Consider the following 19,060-nt stretch of genomic DNA (forward strand, 5'->3'; position numbering starts at 1 on the left):
TATTAGCTTTAGGTTACAGAGAAGATGCCTACTGATATTAGCAAAATGTTGCTTCTTTGCATTTTGGGCAGAGGGAAAGATTAAAATCTGCCCTGCTCTCAAACTGAGGCTGCCCAGTACTTGGAAATGAGGTTGGGAATGTTCCTTATCTATCGACTGCCACACTCCTTTAGGCATCTGTCACTATATGTAGTATTTACCAGCACATCAGCTAATTTTGTATACAAATATTCCTATGCTAATTGTATATGAAATATTTTAACGTTACATATTTTTCCATATGCTTTAACATTAAAATCTATTTCTAGAACATTATCTTATATCTTGTGATTTAAGTCATTTGAGTACTCATTTAATAATGAAGGGGAAAAAATGAAATCTACATAGGTATTTTTGCCTGAAGGGCTACAATGCCAAGGATTTTCTTTTAAAAGAAGACAAGTTAACATTTTTTCAATTCCATGCCTCCACAGATTCTCAGTACTAATAGGTTCTCTGCCTCAGTGGATTTCAAAGAACAATCAGTGCTTCACTGCTTCCATTTGATATGTCCATTTAGGCAATTGACTCAGTGGGAAAATTTTACCTCAGACATGGGTGTATAAGTTTATTTCCCAATGGCCGATCTGATCGATGGCGGCAATTCAGTTATTTTTTCCAATTGGGCACCTTGGAAATTGCATTGCTACCGCTCCAGCCAAGTTTCTAGTGTATGTGGGTTTGCATTGGCATCCTTCAGTCTCGAAACACCATGGTATTATGCTCTGGATTCCCGAGAGCATGAAGCCTAGATAGGTTAACACATGAGCTTACTGCACTACAGTACAGTATTATCAAATTAAGAACAGTCTATGCCCGTGATTGGGTGTGTCCGTAGAAAAGATCTAATCGGATTGAGGATTTTAAAAGCAATCTGCGTAACGAACTTGCTTTCTGGGCTCCTAACCTCGGCCAAATTGCACCCCCAACCTGTCTCTGAAAAGGCGTGGCGGGGTGAAATGAAGGTTATATAACCCGAGTCCCAATGTGGGCGTCTGCTAGGTTCTTTTTTTCATGAGGAAGCCAAGGCAGGTGTCGCGCGCGGGGCTCCACAAACAACTCCCGGCCGCAGCGCGGGGCGCACGCGGAAGGGAAAGTTGCGAACCCCAAAGCGGCTCTCCACCTCAGAAACAACCCCCACACCCCGGCCCGCCTCTCTCCTCGCGGTCAGACACTCCGCCCCTCCTAACCGCCCTGTCACTCCGGTCTCCCGCAGCCAATCGGGCAGTCTCCTGCCACTTTTCCCCACCTCTTTGCCCTCCTGGGAGCGAGGTTGGAGGGCTGCGAGCCGAATACTACCGCGGCGCGCGCGGGTGTGTGTGTGTTGAAGAGAGTTGAATGGTTGAACTTTTTTTCGCGCTGAGGTTTTTTTTTTTTGCTGTGCTGAGGCGCCGCCGCCGCCGCCTTCCTTTTCACTTGGCGAGGTGAAACGGCGCAATTGCACGCGGTGCGGTGCGTTTAGGGCTGTCGGGGTTGTGTTCTTCTCCCGCACACCCGGCTGCGCACAAAAAAGCCATGGGGTTTAAGGAGCCCGGGGTTCCTTTGACTCTTCTCGTTTGGATTACTGCTTCCTGGGGCTGCCTGCCCGGCTGCGCTGCCTGGGTTGGAGAAACGGCAGCGGGGGCTCGCCAGCAGGATGAGTTCTTCTCCGCCACCAGTATTTATGGAGCCAGATGCAGCTCCAGGTGTCTCAGCTTGCAGATTACGCGCATCTCCGCCTTTTTCAAGCATTTTCAGGTATGGGGAAAAATACAAAACACCCAAAAGTAGTAGCCGGGCCGCGCATTAATGAAACCGAGCGACTTCTCCCCTCGGGCCAGGTCTAATCGGAAAGAAGTCCTTTGGATTCAATGAAATTTGCCCTCAGAGTTGGACCGCAGCCTTTAGGCGGCAGTTTGGCCGATGTTCACAATTGGGTGCTTCAGCTATTAGGGTGCATTTATGAGTGCGGCAATGCATTTACTATTTGAAATGGATGGGCTGAGATGCATTCGCTAGAAATTACACCGACTCGCCACAATTGATTCCCAGGAGTCCTCTGGGAGGAAAAAAAACTAGTCTCGCAACAGCACAGCATAGGTCGATCCATACTGAGCCGCTGGTACTTTTGCGCTTTCCATTGAACTTTGTACCTTCTTAAGAAGCTCGCAAGCCTGCCTTTTTCCCCGCGAAAGCGACCGAAGAAGCATCTGAAAGCAGGTCGTATCGGGCTAGTCTCTTCACCCTAATCGAGCTAACCCACCGAATGACTGTTCCCCTTTTAGGAGTCGCACCGCTGGTTGACTTGCCTACTTTTTTCAACCGGCGCTGGTAGCGGAAGTGGGGATTTTAATTAGTATAGAAGCAGTTGCCCGATTTACCGAAACAATTAAGTCATTTGTAACCGCTGAAGCTCGGGCTGGGTATATATTTGCGGTTTGAAAGTGAAAACACCATAAATTTAAGCAGCTTTGTAACCTGGAGGTGGAAATTACTTTACATGAAGTAATCATATTTTTAAATTATAAACTTGAAGATGTGTAAAAAGGACAAGTGTCCATTTCTGAAGGCAGTTTTAAGCTGCCACCTTGTATATACCCTTTTACTTAAGAGTAAAAACTTATTGGCTTGATTGGAATCTGTCTGAAGTAAACTTGCCTAGTTAAAGTAGATCTATAATAATCATTCATGATTCCCAAATAAAGGGTAGAATATATTTTGTTTTTGGAATTGTTTATAATATGGTATATCCTGATGTGTAAAGTGGCCATGATATTCAGTATTTAAGATATAAAAAATAGAATGACATGATTGTATACATGAACTTGATTGAGTCCTTCAAAGTTCTGTTATCAGTTTAGATATCTTATTGCCTTTTTTTCAGTTGATAAAGAAGTTGCTGAGAATTAGGTAACATATATAACTTTAGAAATAAAGTCCTTTTATCCTCCTTGTTCATTTGCTTAATTTTTGAACATATTTGCTCACTCCCAGTGTACACGGGAACGTGAGAGTTAGTTATTTAATAGAGCTGTGATAAAAAGGCAATGGTTTTATTTCTGACCGAGATACAGTACATTAAAGAGCCATTGACTTATCATTACTAGAGAAACTTTATGAATAGCTTTCTGCACTATTTTTAATAGCTGTCAACTTAAGACCTGTAAATTACTTGAATGTCAAATTTACTGTTAATTGGAGTGATTTCTATTATCCCATTAAAGGGATGTGTGTATATGTTTCTGCATGTGTGTTTCTGTAAATATTGAAAATGGAACAAGACAGCATTGTTATCTTGGTTTTCCTAACTTTGTGATTGTTGGATTCAATAGATAATGCCTTTGTAAGAAGAATAGCAGTAGATTAGCTTATTAACTACTAATTTGCTTGATCTTTCTCAGAGGAATCAGACATCAGAATGTCTCATTCCATTGATAGGTTATGATGTATCAGTTTCCACAGCTCTGTATTAGGTTATTCATTCATAAAACATATTTTTAACTGGTGCCTGAAAGCAGGAAAGGTGAAGGAAAGTTTTTTTCCTGTAGCTGTTTATAGGTGACCTGTTTAGTTTTTGTAGTTCTTGGGGTTATTTTGAAAAATCTAGTACATGGCTTGATTATTCTGTGCCTAGACAATCATGCTGGGATAATTCTACTTCAGTATTCATGTATGCATAGTTTTAGTGACATGCGAAGCACATGAAGCATAAAAAGATGTAACTATTTTTCTTTGTATTTTTAGAAAGAAAAATACAATTTTCTTTCTATATCTCAGTTTAAGGATGATGATCAGTAATGGGATATCATTCTCAACATTGTGTTTTTGTTTGAAGTGTATGTATCATTCCCTCCACCCCCAATGCAATTACCATATTATTTCTACTATGTTTTGTAGTAGAAGTGCAGTGCTTGGGTATTCCTGTGGATCATATTGGGCAAGTGAAAGAGGATTAAGATTTTCTGGATGCTCCTAATCTTACTTAAACTGTGTATCACATCTTCCCAACCTCCAACTTCACAAAATGGAATTGGATGGGCAGGCATTCATTGTCTGCACATCCTAAACCTCTCAACTGAAAAGCCCCACTAAATTCCATTGGGATGTTTTTCCAGCTTTCCAAAATCTGTTATTAGGTCATCTCGACAACAAAACCTTTCAGAAATACTGTATATTCAGTAATGTCACTGGATATTATATACTGTAGATATCTGTGACTCTGCTTCTGCTGGTGGGATTTCAATTGTTTCGTGGAATTAAGTGACACAATAGAAAAGTCCCTCATCTAGCAGGATATGTTGAACTTGTTAGAGGGCTTAGCTATTTGCATTTCAAGCTTATTGCAATGTGGTTAGTCAATGATGTCAGCAGCCATTATGTATATGTTTTCTGAATTTACACCACCATATTCAGAAATGGGTTTAAACATTGGGGAAATTGGGATTCCTACAGTAATACCTTTAGACCACATTTACAGTTACAGTATTATAAAGTTGACATACTTGGGATATATGTGACATATCTCATGGCACAACACTATAGCTTTAAAATTGTTTTAGCTTCTAAGTCATAATGATTAGGTTGTAGAATTTTATTGAATTTGGTAGATATTGTTAATGAATGAGGATAAAGAATATCAGGAAAGGAATCTTCATTACCTGCTTTTTCATGTTTTCATGGCAGATAAACTTTAATGTATTTGCTAGAGCCCTAAACACCCCATAAATCATTATTTTGAATTTTTGTGTCAAACTTTAAAAGCATGAGGTATGATTTCTGGGGTGGTGGGTTGTTTTGGTTTTTTTGTTTAACAAGCTTCAACACATCAAATAAGTCCCACAATTTCCCCTGCAAATCTTTACACATCCCACATAAAACAACTTCTATTACACCGCTATTAAAACTATTGCAAACTCTAGTTTCACCTTCTTTGATAATGCCACTGTGCTACAGCCTATTTTCCTACTTTTGATTGAAATAATTGTTCTTATTCACTTGGATTGCAACCTTTAAAATGTGTATACTATGGACAATGATAAGATACATTTCTAATTTAAGAGGCTTAGATTATTATTACTGTATTATTTTTAGGAAAAGTAGATTATGGTGTGACATAGAAGGCCATGCTTGGGTTTCACAGAACAATGATTAAAATAGAATTGTAGAGTACTTCCTATAGAAATTTCAGTTGAGTATTCAAACCAAATCTGACTTTTTGAATTGGTAATCATGTAGGCATTCAGTTCCTAGTCTTGAAAATTCCTACTTTGGATGTGAAATGGTTTTCTCTGAGAAATACAGATTTTTGTATACATATGGTATTATCATTATAAAGATAATGTTAAAACATCTTTGAAAGCATTTTGTTTCATGAATGAAGTTTGCATATATACATAAATTAGAAATCAAGATAAATAAGCAAAAATATGCTGGATTGTAAAATGAGAAAATGTCTTATGTGAGCATATATTTTATTCATCAGGTATACACAAATATTTAAATATATTAAAAGGCAATTAATTTTTTTAATTGTTGTCATCTGGTTGTAACTCTTTGTTTTACAGTTGGTTAAAAATGTAACTTACACCAGCCTGTTTCTACAAAAAGCTTTACATTTTCTACATAAAAGTGTTTCTCAGCAACATTTTATTCTGAAACAGAACAGCTAACAAAATGTATGTTTCCAAATAATAGTGATTTCATTTTAATTAGCTGGGTAGTGGAAATTATGTTAAGACTTAATAACTACTAATAGTCAACTTATCTCTGTCAGTAAACTGGCCATCACTATTTTTAACTGTAACCTGTGAACAAATTCTATTACTAAATTATTAAATATATTTAAAACATGAAACAATAGTGCTAATGGATAGCAGTAGCTAATGGATAGTAGTAGCAAATATTAACCTTTTAAAAAGTTGTTCAAGTAAGGAAAGAGGGATAAGATGCACACAATAAAGACTCTGTTTCTGATGAACAAGAGATTATTAAGTTCAGCAGGTGTGCACACCATTGTTTTGCCCTGAAAACAAAGATGACTTTGCAATTGCTCTTTTTTTGCAGTAGTTTCAAAGGTCTTTAAAGTGTAAATGATTCCAAGCAGAATCATTCACTACCTGTCTCAGATTTTAAATGAAGCTGGTCCTTGAAATAACTGAATAGCAGGAGCAATTGTCTTTTTCAGTAAGAAATACAAGATGTGTGTGTTCCTTCTGTGCCCTGAGGGACACAGAAGTACCAGGCTTTGATTTAGCATATCCAGAGTTTAATAGTAGTAAGATTGTCTCAAAGAATGTTGAAAGGTTGAATAATCTTTTTTTAAGTAGGCCAGTACACATATGTTACAGTAACTATATTGTCTATAAAGAGAAAATAAGACTAAACATCAAGAGTTTTTTAAATAGTAAGAAAAACGGTGTGATTTCATTAGTAAAATATGTTTGTGCAAACACAGTAGTAATTGATACTTAGAGCTTTAAGCAGAGAGAGATAGAGAAAAATGAGAAGGAAATAAGCTAAATTAGTGTTGCATACCAATAGATTTGTGCATGTGTATGTATGTATGTATGTATGTATGTATGTATGTATGTATGTATGTATGTATGCATTTATGTATTTATTTATTTATTTATTTTCTATGCCACCCTATTCCTCAGACTCAGGATGGCTCAGAGTAAAAGTGAATACATATCATATAGAAATCTAAAATTAAAACATACTAAACCCCCCCATTTTTTTAAAAAAATCACTCACTCACATTTAATCAATCAACCTATACATTCATTCACTGGCTGGGGCAAGATGATGGAGTTAATGGCTCCAAGCCTGCCAGCAGAGATAGGTCTTTAAACTCTTGTGGAAGGAAGTAGGGTGGGGGCAGTGCGAATTGGAGGGAGTTGATTCCAGAGGGCCAGAGCTGCCACAGAGAAGGTTCTTCCCCTAAGTCCCACCAGCAGACATTGTCTAGCTGATGGGACCTGGAGAAGGTCAACTCTATGGGACCTGACCGGCCGCTGGGATACATGAGGCAGAAGACAGTCCCATAACTAATCTGGTCCAATGCCATGTAGGACTTTATAGGGCTTTATAGATCATAACCAACACTTTGAATTGTGTTCGGATATCAATACAGCTCGTGGGGTGGGGGATTTTGCGCATGCGTCGATCCAGATAGATGCACCGAAAGAAAGCTCCCTCATGTGAAGGAAGAAAAGTGAAAGTTAACCCCCGACAACCCTCTCTAGCTTGGTGAATAGCGGATTGAGAGGAAGTGAGTTGAACAGAGCTGTTGAAAACTTTATAAGAAAGAGTGTAAAGAAGAAGCAATTAACAGTTTTAAACGTGAGTAAGGGGGAAAAGTGAGAACAAAGGAAAAGATGGCGTCTACTTTGGAGCTGGAAGGAAAGATGGATTCATTGCTAACGGCATTTGCCAGTATGGGACAGCTACTCCAAGATATGAAAAAGCAGATTGCGGCTGTCAGAGCTGGGGTGTCGGAATTGAAAGAACAGTCTAAAACACAAGATCAAAGAATTGGGAAACTGGAGGAGGGAAAGTCTCGCCAGGAACTACGCATAATTAACTTGGAGGACAGACAAAGGAGGCCCAATCTTCGCCTGAGGGGATTTCCTAAAGATTTCGCGGAGAGTAAACATCTTATTCAAGCAATTCACCAGTGGTTCAGTGAAAACAATGTTAAATGTGACCCAGAAGAATTTGAAAGAGCGCACTGGGCTTTTGGATCTCGGAACCGAGGTGATCAAAAAGATATTATTGTAAGGTTTACCTCGGAAAGGAGAGCGGCAGAAATATTCAGAGAGTTGAAGCAGATTCCAAACTTACGTTACAAGGCTATTCCAATACGCGTTTTAAAAGATTTGTCTGCTGAAACCCTCAAGATGAGAAATCAGATGAGAGAAGTGACCTCCCAACTTTACAAAAATGGAATCAGGTTCTCATGGCGTTATCCAGCTACAGTATTTGTTTTTAAAGACTCCAAAGTTTTCCAGGCGAGATCTTTGGAGGAGGGAAGAAATTTGCTTCATCAGCTGGGGATAAATCCAGAGGGAACGTCCCAGGCACCGATATCGAAAAGCCAGCCAGAAGCAGGAGAGGATGAGTTGTTTATGCTCCAACCGATCCGTGCAGCAGAGCAAAGCAAGGAAGGAAAAATTGCAGCTCTCCAGAAGGAACTGGATTTTCTCCAGGAGAAAGAGAAAGAGAAAAGAGACGAGCCAAGAGTTACGCGCCAGAAGAAGAAATAATGAACTGAACTGAGCTGATTTGCTAATATGGTACCATGGTTTTCAACTAATTAATCTCTTTTTTGTGTATTTTTTTGGTTTTTTTCGCTAACTAATAAGGGGAGAAGAGGGAAGGAGGGGGGAATCTTTTGATATGCTATTAAATGGGGAGAGATGGGGGAGCTTTCTGGTGGAACGCAAATCCAGGGGTGCCTCTCGATAACGAAAGGTTTTTTCATTGCCTCCCCCTGGGGGGGGGGTGTCAGGGAAGAGGCACTAGGGTGGGGATTCATGGTAATTAAAAAGCATTTTTCCGGTAGGCTCTGTTTTGCAGGAGGGGGAAATGTATTTAAAATTATGTAAATGGGTGATATAGGGTTATTGTCGTTGAATGTAAATGGTCTCTCATCACAGAAAAAACGTTATAGAATCATGAAGCTGGCTAGGGATAGTAAAGCTGATGTTTTAGTCTTATCAGAAACTCATAAAGGAAGGGAAAAAACAGATAAATTAGTTACAAATAGCGAGTGGCAACAAGTTTATGAGTCGAGAGGGACGACCAAATCTAGAGGAGTCGCCATCTTGTTTAACCGAAGAGTGTACTTTCAATTAATTCATATTAAAAGGGACAAAGACGGTAGAATGTTATTTATTAAGGGGAAAATAAAAAATAAGTTAGTAACCTTAGCGGTAATCTATGCTCCCAATGTAAATGCAAAACAATTTATAATGAATGTAAAACGGAAACTAGATAATTTTGCGGAAGGTACAGTGATTTTAGCAGGCGATTTCAACTTGGAATTAACAGCAGGGAGGGGGGGAAAGAAAAAGTTACATTTAAATAAAATCAATATGACGGATTTACATGAAAACACAGTAAACAGGGACACCTTTTATTCTGCAAGACATAATAAATTTAGTTGTATTGATTACATGTTAATTAATAAGACAGCTGAGGCAAAGCTCAAGAAAGTGGAAGTGAAAAGTATTTGGTTATCAGACCACGCGCCTTTACTAGCAGTGATTGAGTTAGAGGCTGGCAGGAAACAAAGGATTTGGAGATATAACCCTGTGGTTTCAGCTAATGAGGAAAATAGAATTAAATTACAAAAGGAACTGAATGGATTCTTTTGTATTAATGCAACAGGTGAAATTAAGCAAACAATAGTTTGGGATACACATAAGGCTGTTATGAGGGGTAATTGTATCAGTACTGAAGCTTTTATTAGGAAATCCTGGGAAGCTGAAAGGAAAAATTTATTAAGAGAAATAGATTTAATCCAAGAAACCTTAAAAATTACAAGAAATAGAGATTGGAATTCACTATTATTACTTAAGAAAAAGAAATTACAATTACTTGATGAAGAAAGATGGAATAAAATGAAGATGATTATAAAACATAGAATTAGGGGATGGGGGAACAAATCAATGAAGCAAATGGTACACTATTTGAAAAAAAGAAAAGAGAAATCCCATATCTCTGCTTTAAAGGATAAGGAAGGTGTAATTAAACGTAGTAATGTAGAAATGGAAAAAATGAGTGATTTTTATGGGAACTTATACAAAAAAGAACATATTACTTCGCAAACCATAGAGGTCAAAGAGAAATTAACGGAAGAAGATAGACAAATCTGCTAAAGCCCCAGGTCCAGACGGTTTTACTGCTGAATATTATAAGACGTATATCAGTGGTCCTCAACGTTTTTTCCACCAGGGACCAGTTTCAGCAAGACAATTTTTCTATGGCCCGGTGGGGGCGGAAAGGGGTGTGGTTGGGGGCGGGATTAAGCATGTGGGTGCTGGTCCTCCCCGCCCCTCTTTCCCGCCATTGCCCTGTGGCCGGCAGAACCTGCCTCCCAAGCCCTCTTGCCCAGCGGGAGGCTAAGCGCTGGAGAGAGGGGGTCAGGTTGGCCCTCCTGCCTCCCCCCAGCCAAAAACGCAAAAGGGCCCCGCGGCAGAAGCCAAAAGAGGCTTGAGCCTCTCGGTCCTTCCCGCCCCTCTGTCCCGTCCATCGTCCTGTGGCCGGCAGAACCTGCCTCCCGAGGCCTCTTGTCCGGTGGGAGGCGAAGCACTGGAGGGAGGGGGTGGCGGCATGAGGGCCAGCAACTGCTGACTCCACGGACCGGTGCAACATGCCCCGCGGCCCGGTACTGGTCCGCGGCCCGGTGGTTGGGGACCCCTGACGTATATGAATGAATTATTACCGCATATGGAAAAATTGTTTAATAATGTAATTAAGACTTTTGAAACTCCACAGACGTGGAAAATATCAGAAATTATAACTATCCCAAAACCAGATCGTGATTTAACTGATCCAAGTTCTTATCGCCCTATCAGCTTATTAAATCAGGATTATAAAATATTTATGAAAATATTGGCAAACAGGGTGGAGAATATTTTACCAAAAGTAATTGGAGAAGACCAATATGGATTTGTTAAAGGAAGGAAGATTTACGAACCAATAAGGAACGTGGTCAATGTTATACACCATGCTACCAATACCAAAAGAAAACTAAGTATTCTAAAGTTAGATGTCTACAAAGCCTTTGACAAAGTTAATCATGATTACCTATTTCAACTATGTAAAGATTTAAATATGGGAGATTCATTCTGTAGAATTATAGAAACAATATATAAAGATAATATAGCTCAAATCAGAGTAAATGGTAACAGAACAGAAACGATTAAAATTCAGAATGGAACTAAGCAGGGTTGCCCACTATCCCCAATGTTATTTGTATTAGCAATTGAGACTTTAGCAAACAAAATTAGAAACGATAAGGAATGGAGAGGTTATCAAATAGGGAAATTTGAATTGAAATTAAATTTGTTTGCAGATGACGCTATAGTGATGTCTGAAACCCCAATTGAAATGATGAAAAGAATAATGATATTGCTCCAGGAATTTAAAGATCAATCGGGACTTATGGTTAATATAGAGAAATCAGAGATAATATGTTTAAATACTGGCCCTAAAGAGCAAATTGAGATACAAAAAATATCAGGATTGAAGTTAGGTTGTAAAAAAATGAAATACCTGGGAATTTGGTTGTTCAAGAATCCAATAAAAATAGTAATGGCCAACTATAATTTAATATGGAAAAAAATCCAGAAGCAGATAAAAAACTGGAAGGGTAAAAAGTTAGGAAGAATTGCCAAGATTAGGGCCCTTAAAACGATGATAATACCAAAAATGATGTATCTGTTTCAGGTTCTACCGGGTATCTTCCCTGAGGCAAAACTAAGAGAATGGGACAGCAAATTAAATTTTTGGATTGAAGGAAACAAAAAGCTTAGAATAAGAAAACATTGGCAGTTTGCACAAGAGAAAGAGGGAGGTTGGGGCAGCCCGTGCTTAGTACTATATAGAGAAGCATTCCAAATAGAAAGGTTAATGGAATTACAGTTATGGGGGGAAAAGAAATTGGTAGAGTTAGAAAAGGAAATCAATAATATAAATAATAAAGAGTTATTATTTAAAAATTGGAGTAGAACAGAAATTAGCAATTTAAGTGACCCTCTCAAAGCATGTTTAGAAATATGGTCTAAATGGCAGAGGAAAAGTGGAATTAGGATCTCCAGGCTATCAACGTTATATGTATTGAATATAGGGGATGACGTTAACTTAAGCAGAATTATCAAAGTATTAAATAGTAAAGGGATAACGAGAATTGAACAATTATATGAGAAAGATGGAAGAGTCAGTAGAACTCGATTGGAATGGTGGATTGGTAAACAGAAATGGTTGCAGATTAATGCGATAAGCACATATTTAAATAAAAGTGAGAATAAATACGAGAAGAAAATTGCTTAGAAAAAATAATAAGAGAAAAGATAAATGAGAGTAAAGCACAAGCCGGTAATATATACAGAATGCTATTGCAGATGGAAGAGGAAGTAACAAAAAGTTTGACAAGATGCTGGCAAAACGACTTACAAATAGATGAAAGGGAAATGAAAGAAATAATAGAAAATATATATAAGATTAAAAACACGAGAGTTAGAGAGATGAGAAGGAAAATTTTACATAAATGGTACTATACACCAGTACAAATTGCACACTTCCAGGGGAAAGAGAAGGGTAATTGTTGGCATGGGTGCCAAGAAAAGGGAATCTTTATGCATATGCTCTGGGAGTGCGCAGAAATTCAGAAATTCTGGAATGAAGTACAGAATGAAATTAATAAAATGCTAAACATTAACTGGACAATTACAAAAGAAATAGCAATTTTAATTAAATACAGGGAACTAGGAGAATTCAAGGAAATTAAAGCCGCAGCATTGGAAAGTGCTCAAGCGGTGATGGTATTAGGTTGGAAAGACTACAAAATGGACACTACAAAATTGGTACTGGTACATGGTGGACCACATACATTTCGAAATTATGGAAATAAGATTAAATAATTTTGACGAGAACAAATTGGAGAAGCTGATGGTGCGATGGAATAAGGTAAAAGATTATATGTTGAGTAGAATCTGTGATGTAAATATGAAAAATAAACTGCAATCACTCTTTTAGTAATATTCGATGCAAGATAGAGCCAAGGAACAATAGATAAACAAATTAAATTCTTTGAATCCTCTTGTATGGGTGATGGGGGTGATGGGGGGTGTCTTGTTGTTAGGTGATGGGCACATGCACCGTGCACTGTTGTATGTTTGTTTTATGTAACTACTTTATAAAATCAATAAAAACTTTATTAAAAAAAAATACAGCTCGTGGGGTGTTGGAGAGACATGGACGTATCTTGGAAGGCCCAAGACTGCCTGTGTGGCTGCATTTTGCACCATTTTGTCATGTTGTAGGAAATATTTATATATGCAACCTCCACACATAATCAGAATCTTCTACCTATATAATATTTTTATTTATTTATTTATTTATTTATTTATTTGCTTGCTTGCTTGCTTGCTTGCTTGCTTGCTTGCTTGCTTGCTTGCTTGCTTACTTACTTACTTACTTACTTACTTACTTACTTACTTACTTATTTATTTAATCCAATATTGACATTTATTTATTTGTTCGATTTCTTGACCGCCCTTCCCCGGGCGATTAATTAATTAAAACAATTTGGACTTTGGATTTAGAATCAATTCCTTTTTGGCTATAACATTGCATAGCTAAAGAATTTGATATTAGGATGCCAATTTTCCATATACAATTTTGTGAATTTGTAGAAGCGGTGAAGCTGATCTGTCCTCATCATATATTAAATGCTATAACATTTTGGTTTTTCTTTTTATCTGCATCTACTATAATTAAATCTCTCTCCTCTACCAAAGAGTAAATGCTTTTGCTATACTATGACACTTCTAAAATTTTATCCCACTATTCTATTTGCATAAGAACTCTCGTATTCCTGGGCTCCTGCTGCAGTTAGTTGTTCTGAAATGCATTGAAAAAATGCTGGCCATGAAGAAGTATAAAAATATTTTGGATAATGTGCTCAATGTACAGAGGTACCTCTACCTGAGAACGCCCCTACTTAAGAACATTTATAGATAAGAAACGGATGTTCAAGGTTTTTTTGCCTCTTCTTAAGAACCATTTTCTACTTAAGAACCTGAGCCCAGAAAAATTTCCCAGGAAATTTGAGAGCGGCACGAAGGCCCTGCCAGTTTCCTGCCAGTCCCCCTTTAATCCCAGCCATCTTGGGCTTTTCTGGGCTGCCAAATGAGCCTTTTAGGGGTTTTCCTTTCTCTGGGCGCTTTGAGAGGGAAAAAAACACTTCACTTGATGACTCCCTTGTGTTGCTTCGCATACACCCTGCACGAGGTTGCCTCCCAGAGTGTCTGGGCGTGAAAAGGCAAAAGGGGGTGCTTCGCCCCGGCCGGATCAACTCAGCTTCAGCCAAACTGAGGAGTCAGTACAGTGAAGGAAAGGCGCTGTCTAAAAGCGAATGAGCGAGAGGAGGGGGGAGCCCTTCAGCATGGGAAGGAAGAGGAAGCAGGTAGCAGCAGCAGCCGCTGCCTTTCGGTCAAAGGAGCGGGAGGTTCCCCTCTCTCGCCCGCCTGGGTTCCTCTCTCTGGCGCAGTGTATGGGAGGCAGGCTCGTGCCAGGTGTATGGGAAGTGCGTGCTCCTCCTCGCCACCTCAGAGCCCTTCTTTTTGTTTACACCTTATGTTTTGGAATGTTTTTTATTCCCTTCACCTCACCTTCTTCTTTCAGCAGCGACTGTCCTCCTCCTCTTCCTCCTCCCACCCAAATTCCAAGCTTCTATTTCTTTCCTAATGAATTTGCATGCATTATTTGCTTATACATTGATTCCTATGGGAAAAATTGCTTCTAGTTACAAACTTTTCTACTTAAGAACCTGGTCATGGAACAAATTAAGTTCTTAAGTAGAGGTACCACTGTAATTATCATGAGAATCATTATTCAAATAAAATTAATTGTTGTGATTAGAAATCCTTTGTACTCTTTCCTCCATGGAGTTATTGCCATTTTTGTTGATCTGAAAGGTAGGTAATATTTATTATATTGAAGATACTATTTGTATTTGTTTTCTGTAACAATTATTCCCTGTTGAAGCTACCAACATATATCTATATATAGTATGTCCCCTTATACCATTGGAATATCTCAAATCATAGTAGCAAATCTATAACCTTAAAATTTTCTGCAGATTTTTAATTACGTAGCCATACAATACTAGTCAAGTACCACAATGATTAAGTGTTTATTATGTAATTATACATATAATTTGATATACATACATACATATATACATATATACATACATACATACATACATACATGCATGCATGCATGCATCCATGAAAACACACACACACACACACACACACACATATATCTCACAAGTTTTTTGCTGAATTTTTAAAATTAAGGGGGACTAGGATAGCACTATTTCGGCATTGTACTGGCCTCATCAGCTAGCTATACTCTTACTGGGATTTTATCCTGCAGCTTCTGCCTTGTAAGGCAGAGAAATGACTTCTAGGCCACAGGATCTGATCCCTTCAGCTTTGTACCAGGGAGGGGCTATATGTTTTTTCTGTCGGATCACCCTGGTATATTGAAGGAGTGTCACAGCTTCTTTTTTGCCTCTCGGCCCTACCAAAGGCAGTTAATTTTGTTCATAGCTGACAAACTATATTCTGTATGTATCACATGTTTTTGTTGAATTTTTAAAATTAAGGGAGACTAGGATAGCACTATTTCGGCCTTGTTCTGGCCTCATCAGCTAGCCATACCCTTACTGGAATTTGATTCTGCAGCTTCTGCCTTGTAAGGCAGAGAATTAACCTCTAAATCACAAGATTTTTATAACAGAGCTGGAAGGGACCTTGGAGTCCAGCCTCCTGCTCAGGCCTGGAAACCCTATATCGTTTCAACAAAAAGCTTTTGAAGCTAAAAAAGAAATTTCTACTAGGTATGGCTGTTCCCACAATGGGTTTTTTCCCTGAGATCCAGGTCTATTCTGTTGCTGCTATTGCCTATTGCTACTACTCACTGTCACTGCTTCTCATCACTCACACCATTTGCCATTGCCACCTATTAGGGTTGGATGGGTCTCCTAGATTACTGCCATTCAGCTGTTCCTGGTGGCAGGGATCACCACTGCCTGGAACAGCTGTTCGGCAGTATTCTGGGAGGCAGATCTAACAGCCAATAGGCGGCAGTGGCGAATGGCAGTGGTGAGCAGCAGTGACTGGTGGTGGCAGTGATAGACAGTGGTGGTAACAGCCCATTCGCAGCTGCTTTCTGTCACCACTGCCACACCACCCCCTCCCCCTGCCACTGCAGCCCAATCTGTGTGGCAGTATTTGCTTCCACCCACTTTTGGGGGGTTATTATATTATAAAATTAAATATTTTATTAAGTAATTATACAGTAATAGACTATTATTAGCACTGATTATTTAGAATCCCTCTTCCCTTCAACTCTCCTATAACCCTATTTAGATTTGTTTTGTTATATCTATTTATTACATATAATGATGACAGTTTTGATTTATATAATCCTATTTCCCTCTGCTATTTTTTTCCAAATTTCCATAGTCCCTTTCATGAGACCTATTAATTTAGCTAAGTTGTTCCTATTCCACCTTATAAAAATTAATTCTTTATTCTTCATCCCATTTATCTTTTTCCAATTTCACCCATTTATTTTCGAATAATTGCAGCTCCATTAATCTTTCAATTTGAATTGCTTCTCTATACAACTCCAGACAAGGAATTCCCCATCCGCCCTCTTTTTTCATTTGCTATTAAACCACTTTTTCCTTATTCTCAATCTTTTATCTTCTTCAACCCAATAATTTTTTTATCCCACTCTCTAAACTTGGATGCTAATAAACCCCCTGGCAATACCTGAAATAGGTACATCATTTTGGGAACTATCATCATTTTTAATGCTCTTATTTTAGCCATTCTCCTTAACTTTTTCTCTTTCCAGCTCCTCATCTGTTTCAATTTTTTCCTCCATATTTGTCTATAATTCACCTCCTCGATTTTCGCTGGATTTCTCAATAGCCAAATTCCCAAATATTTAATTTTCTTTAATTCTAACTTCAACCCTGATTCTTTCCTAATTTCTATCTGCTCTCTCGGACCTGTATTTAAATGCATAATCTCTGATTTTTCCATATTGACCGACAATCCCGACTCCTGTTTAAACTCTTGAAAAATATTTCTTATGCCTTTAATCATCTCCATCAGGGTCTGGGTCAGTATAATTGCATCATCTGCAAATAGATTTAGTTTCATTTCTAATTCCCCTATTTTATATCCTACCCAAGTATTATCTTGTCTTATCTTATTCGCTAATGTCTCTATTGTTTTTACAAATAACATTGGAGATAAAGGACATCCCTGTTTGGTGCCATTTTGTATTTTAATTCTCTGCGTTCTTTGTCCATTCTCCCTTAGATATGCTTCATTCCCTTTATAAATTTATTCCTTTTATAATTCCACAAAATTTGTCCCCCATATTTAATTCCTTACATAATTTGTATAAATAGCTATGGTTAATTTTATCAAAAGCTTTATAAACGTCTAATTTCAAAATTCCCAATTTCCTTTTAATAACGGTAGCATGGTGCATCACATTTATTACATTTCTAATTAGTTCACTTATCTTCCTACCCTTCACAAATCCATATTGATCCTCTTCAATTATTTTTGGTAGAATATTTTTGAGTCTATTTGCCAATATCTTCATAAATATTTTATAATCTTGATTTGCCAAACAATAGGATGGTAGGACCCAGGCTCTCTTAAATCTCCATCAGTCTTCGGAATGGTAACAATCTCTGAAGTCTTCCATGTCTGCAGGATATCATAAGTTAACAATATATTATTAAACAGTTTCCCCAAATGCGGCAACAATTCATTCATATAAGTTTTATAAAATTCTCCTGTAAACTCATCTGGACCCGGTGCTTTGGCTTGTTTTAATCCTTTAATTACTCTTGCAATTTCATCTTGTGTAATTTCTGCATTCAATATTTGTTTATCTTCTTCACTTACTATTTTCCCAATGTTAAGGACTCCTATATTTACTTGCTCCTCTTTATACAAATTCTCATAATATTTTCTCATTATCTTCTCTAGCTGCTTTTTACCATATCTAACCTCCACTAGGATGCCAGGGTATGGAAAATTGGCAGGCAAATCATATACAGGTATATCCCTTTGATATTTTGTGCTGGAGCCTAGGTGAAGATTACAACTAAAACTATCCCCTTGCATATAGGTTAATTTAATGCTACTAATGCTTATGTCTTTATGTAAGCTGACAACTAGATTGCAGCACCTATCCCACTGACATCAAGACAATTGGAAACACTTGGATGCTTTGAAAGACTGCATTGCATTGGCATCCTTCGGTCTTGAAAGACCATGGTATCATGCTCTGGATTCCCCAGAGCATGAAGCCTGGGTAGGTTTGAGAGACTATTGTGTAGATTTCAGTATGGTAAAGAAAATAATAATACTGTTACTGTTTTGATCTGGTGTGTGCACATGTAATACAGTTTATATACATTCTTATTTTATACTTTAGAATTATTAACTGTGGCATAGAGCAAAAGAGTAGAAAAATGCTACATATAAATGTTATGGTACACACACTTTACAAAACAGAGCTGAGCTGTGTCAGTGGGGTATGTCATGCCTCTGGAAATAATCCAAAGTATATTTCTTAAAGACCTCTTGGTTTTCTATTCATGTTTGCATAAGAAAGACATAAGGCAATTTCTAATTGATTAAATATGAATTCACTTATTAATTCTTGGCACTAAACACTATGAATTCAATTGAGTTTTCAGAGTTCATGTTTTGAGAACTAGCTTATTAAAACTGGAAATCACGTGATTTATTTTTTTATTTTTTATTTTTTATTTGTTTATTTGACTCACATTCAGATTTAATGCAAGATTTAGGAAGACTGATTTACAAGAAAGTAAACTTAGAGAAGTTATGAAAATAGTTAAAATTCAAGCAGTCATGTTCCTTTTGTCAGATTAATGTTTTAAACTGTACCATATTTTTCTGCTGCTTGTGCCATTATCTATAGCAGTGTTTCCCAACCAGTGTGCCACTGGTGTGCTGCAAGACATTGTCAGGTGAGCCGCGAAGAAGGAAGCTCAGCTTCTGGTCTCGCAACTTTTTGCTGAGAGTGCGAAGAGCAAAAAGTTGTGAGACCGGAAGCTGAGCTTCCTTCTTCGCACCTTCCAAGTTTTCCGGCAGCTGCAGCACCCCGCCCGCCTGGAGCTTTCCTGGTGGCGGCAGCAGGTGAGCTTTGGGGTCCGGCGGGAGGGCGGCAGCAGTGGGGG

At 38.1% G+C, this 19,060-nt stretch overlaps 1 protein-coding gene across 2 annotated transcripts in view; it reads left to right on the forward strand.

Moving 5' to 3' along the window:
• Positions 1-1,308: 1,308 nt before the first annotated feature.
• ANOS1 (anosmin 1) overlaps positions 1,309-19,060 on the forward strand; it is a 121,235-nt gene continuing 103,483 nt past the window's right edge. For both annotated transcript variants that reach the window (XR_011559039.1, XM_070750850.1), the window contains exon 1: positions 1,309-1,776. Coding sequence is in view for 1 of the 2 variants with exons in the window: in XM_070750850.1 (XP_070606951.1) it covers positions 1,555-1,776 (222 nt within the window). In the remaining variant the exon portion in view is untranslated. The remainder of the gene's footprint in view (positions 1,777-19,060) is intronic.

Source organism: Erythrolamprus reginae, chromosome 4 (assembly GCF_031021105.1).
Source record: "Erythrolamprus reginae isolate rEryReg1 chromosome 4, rEryReg1.hap1, whole genome shotgun sequence".
In the NCBI taxonomy this organism is placed as follows: domain Eukaryota; kingdom Metazoa; phylum Chordata; class Lepidosauria; order Squamata; family Dipsadidae; genus Erythrolamprus; species Erythrolamprus reginae.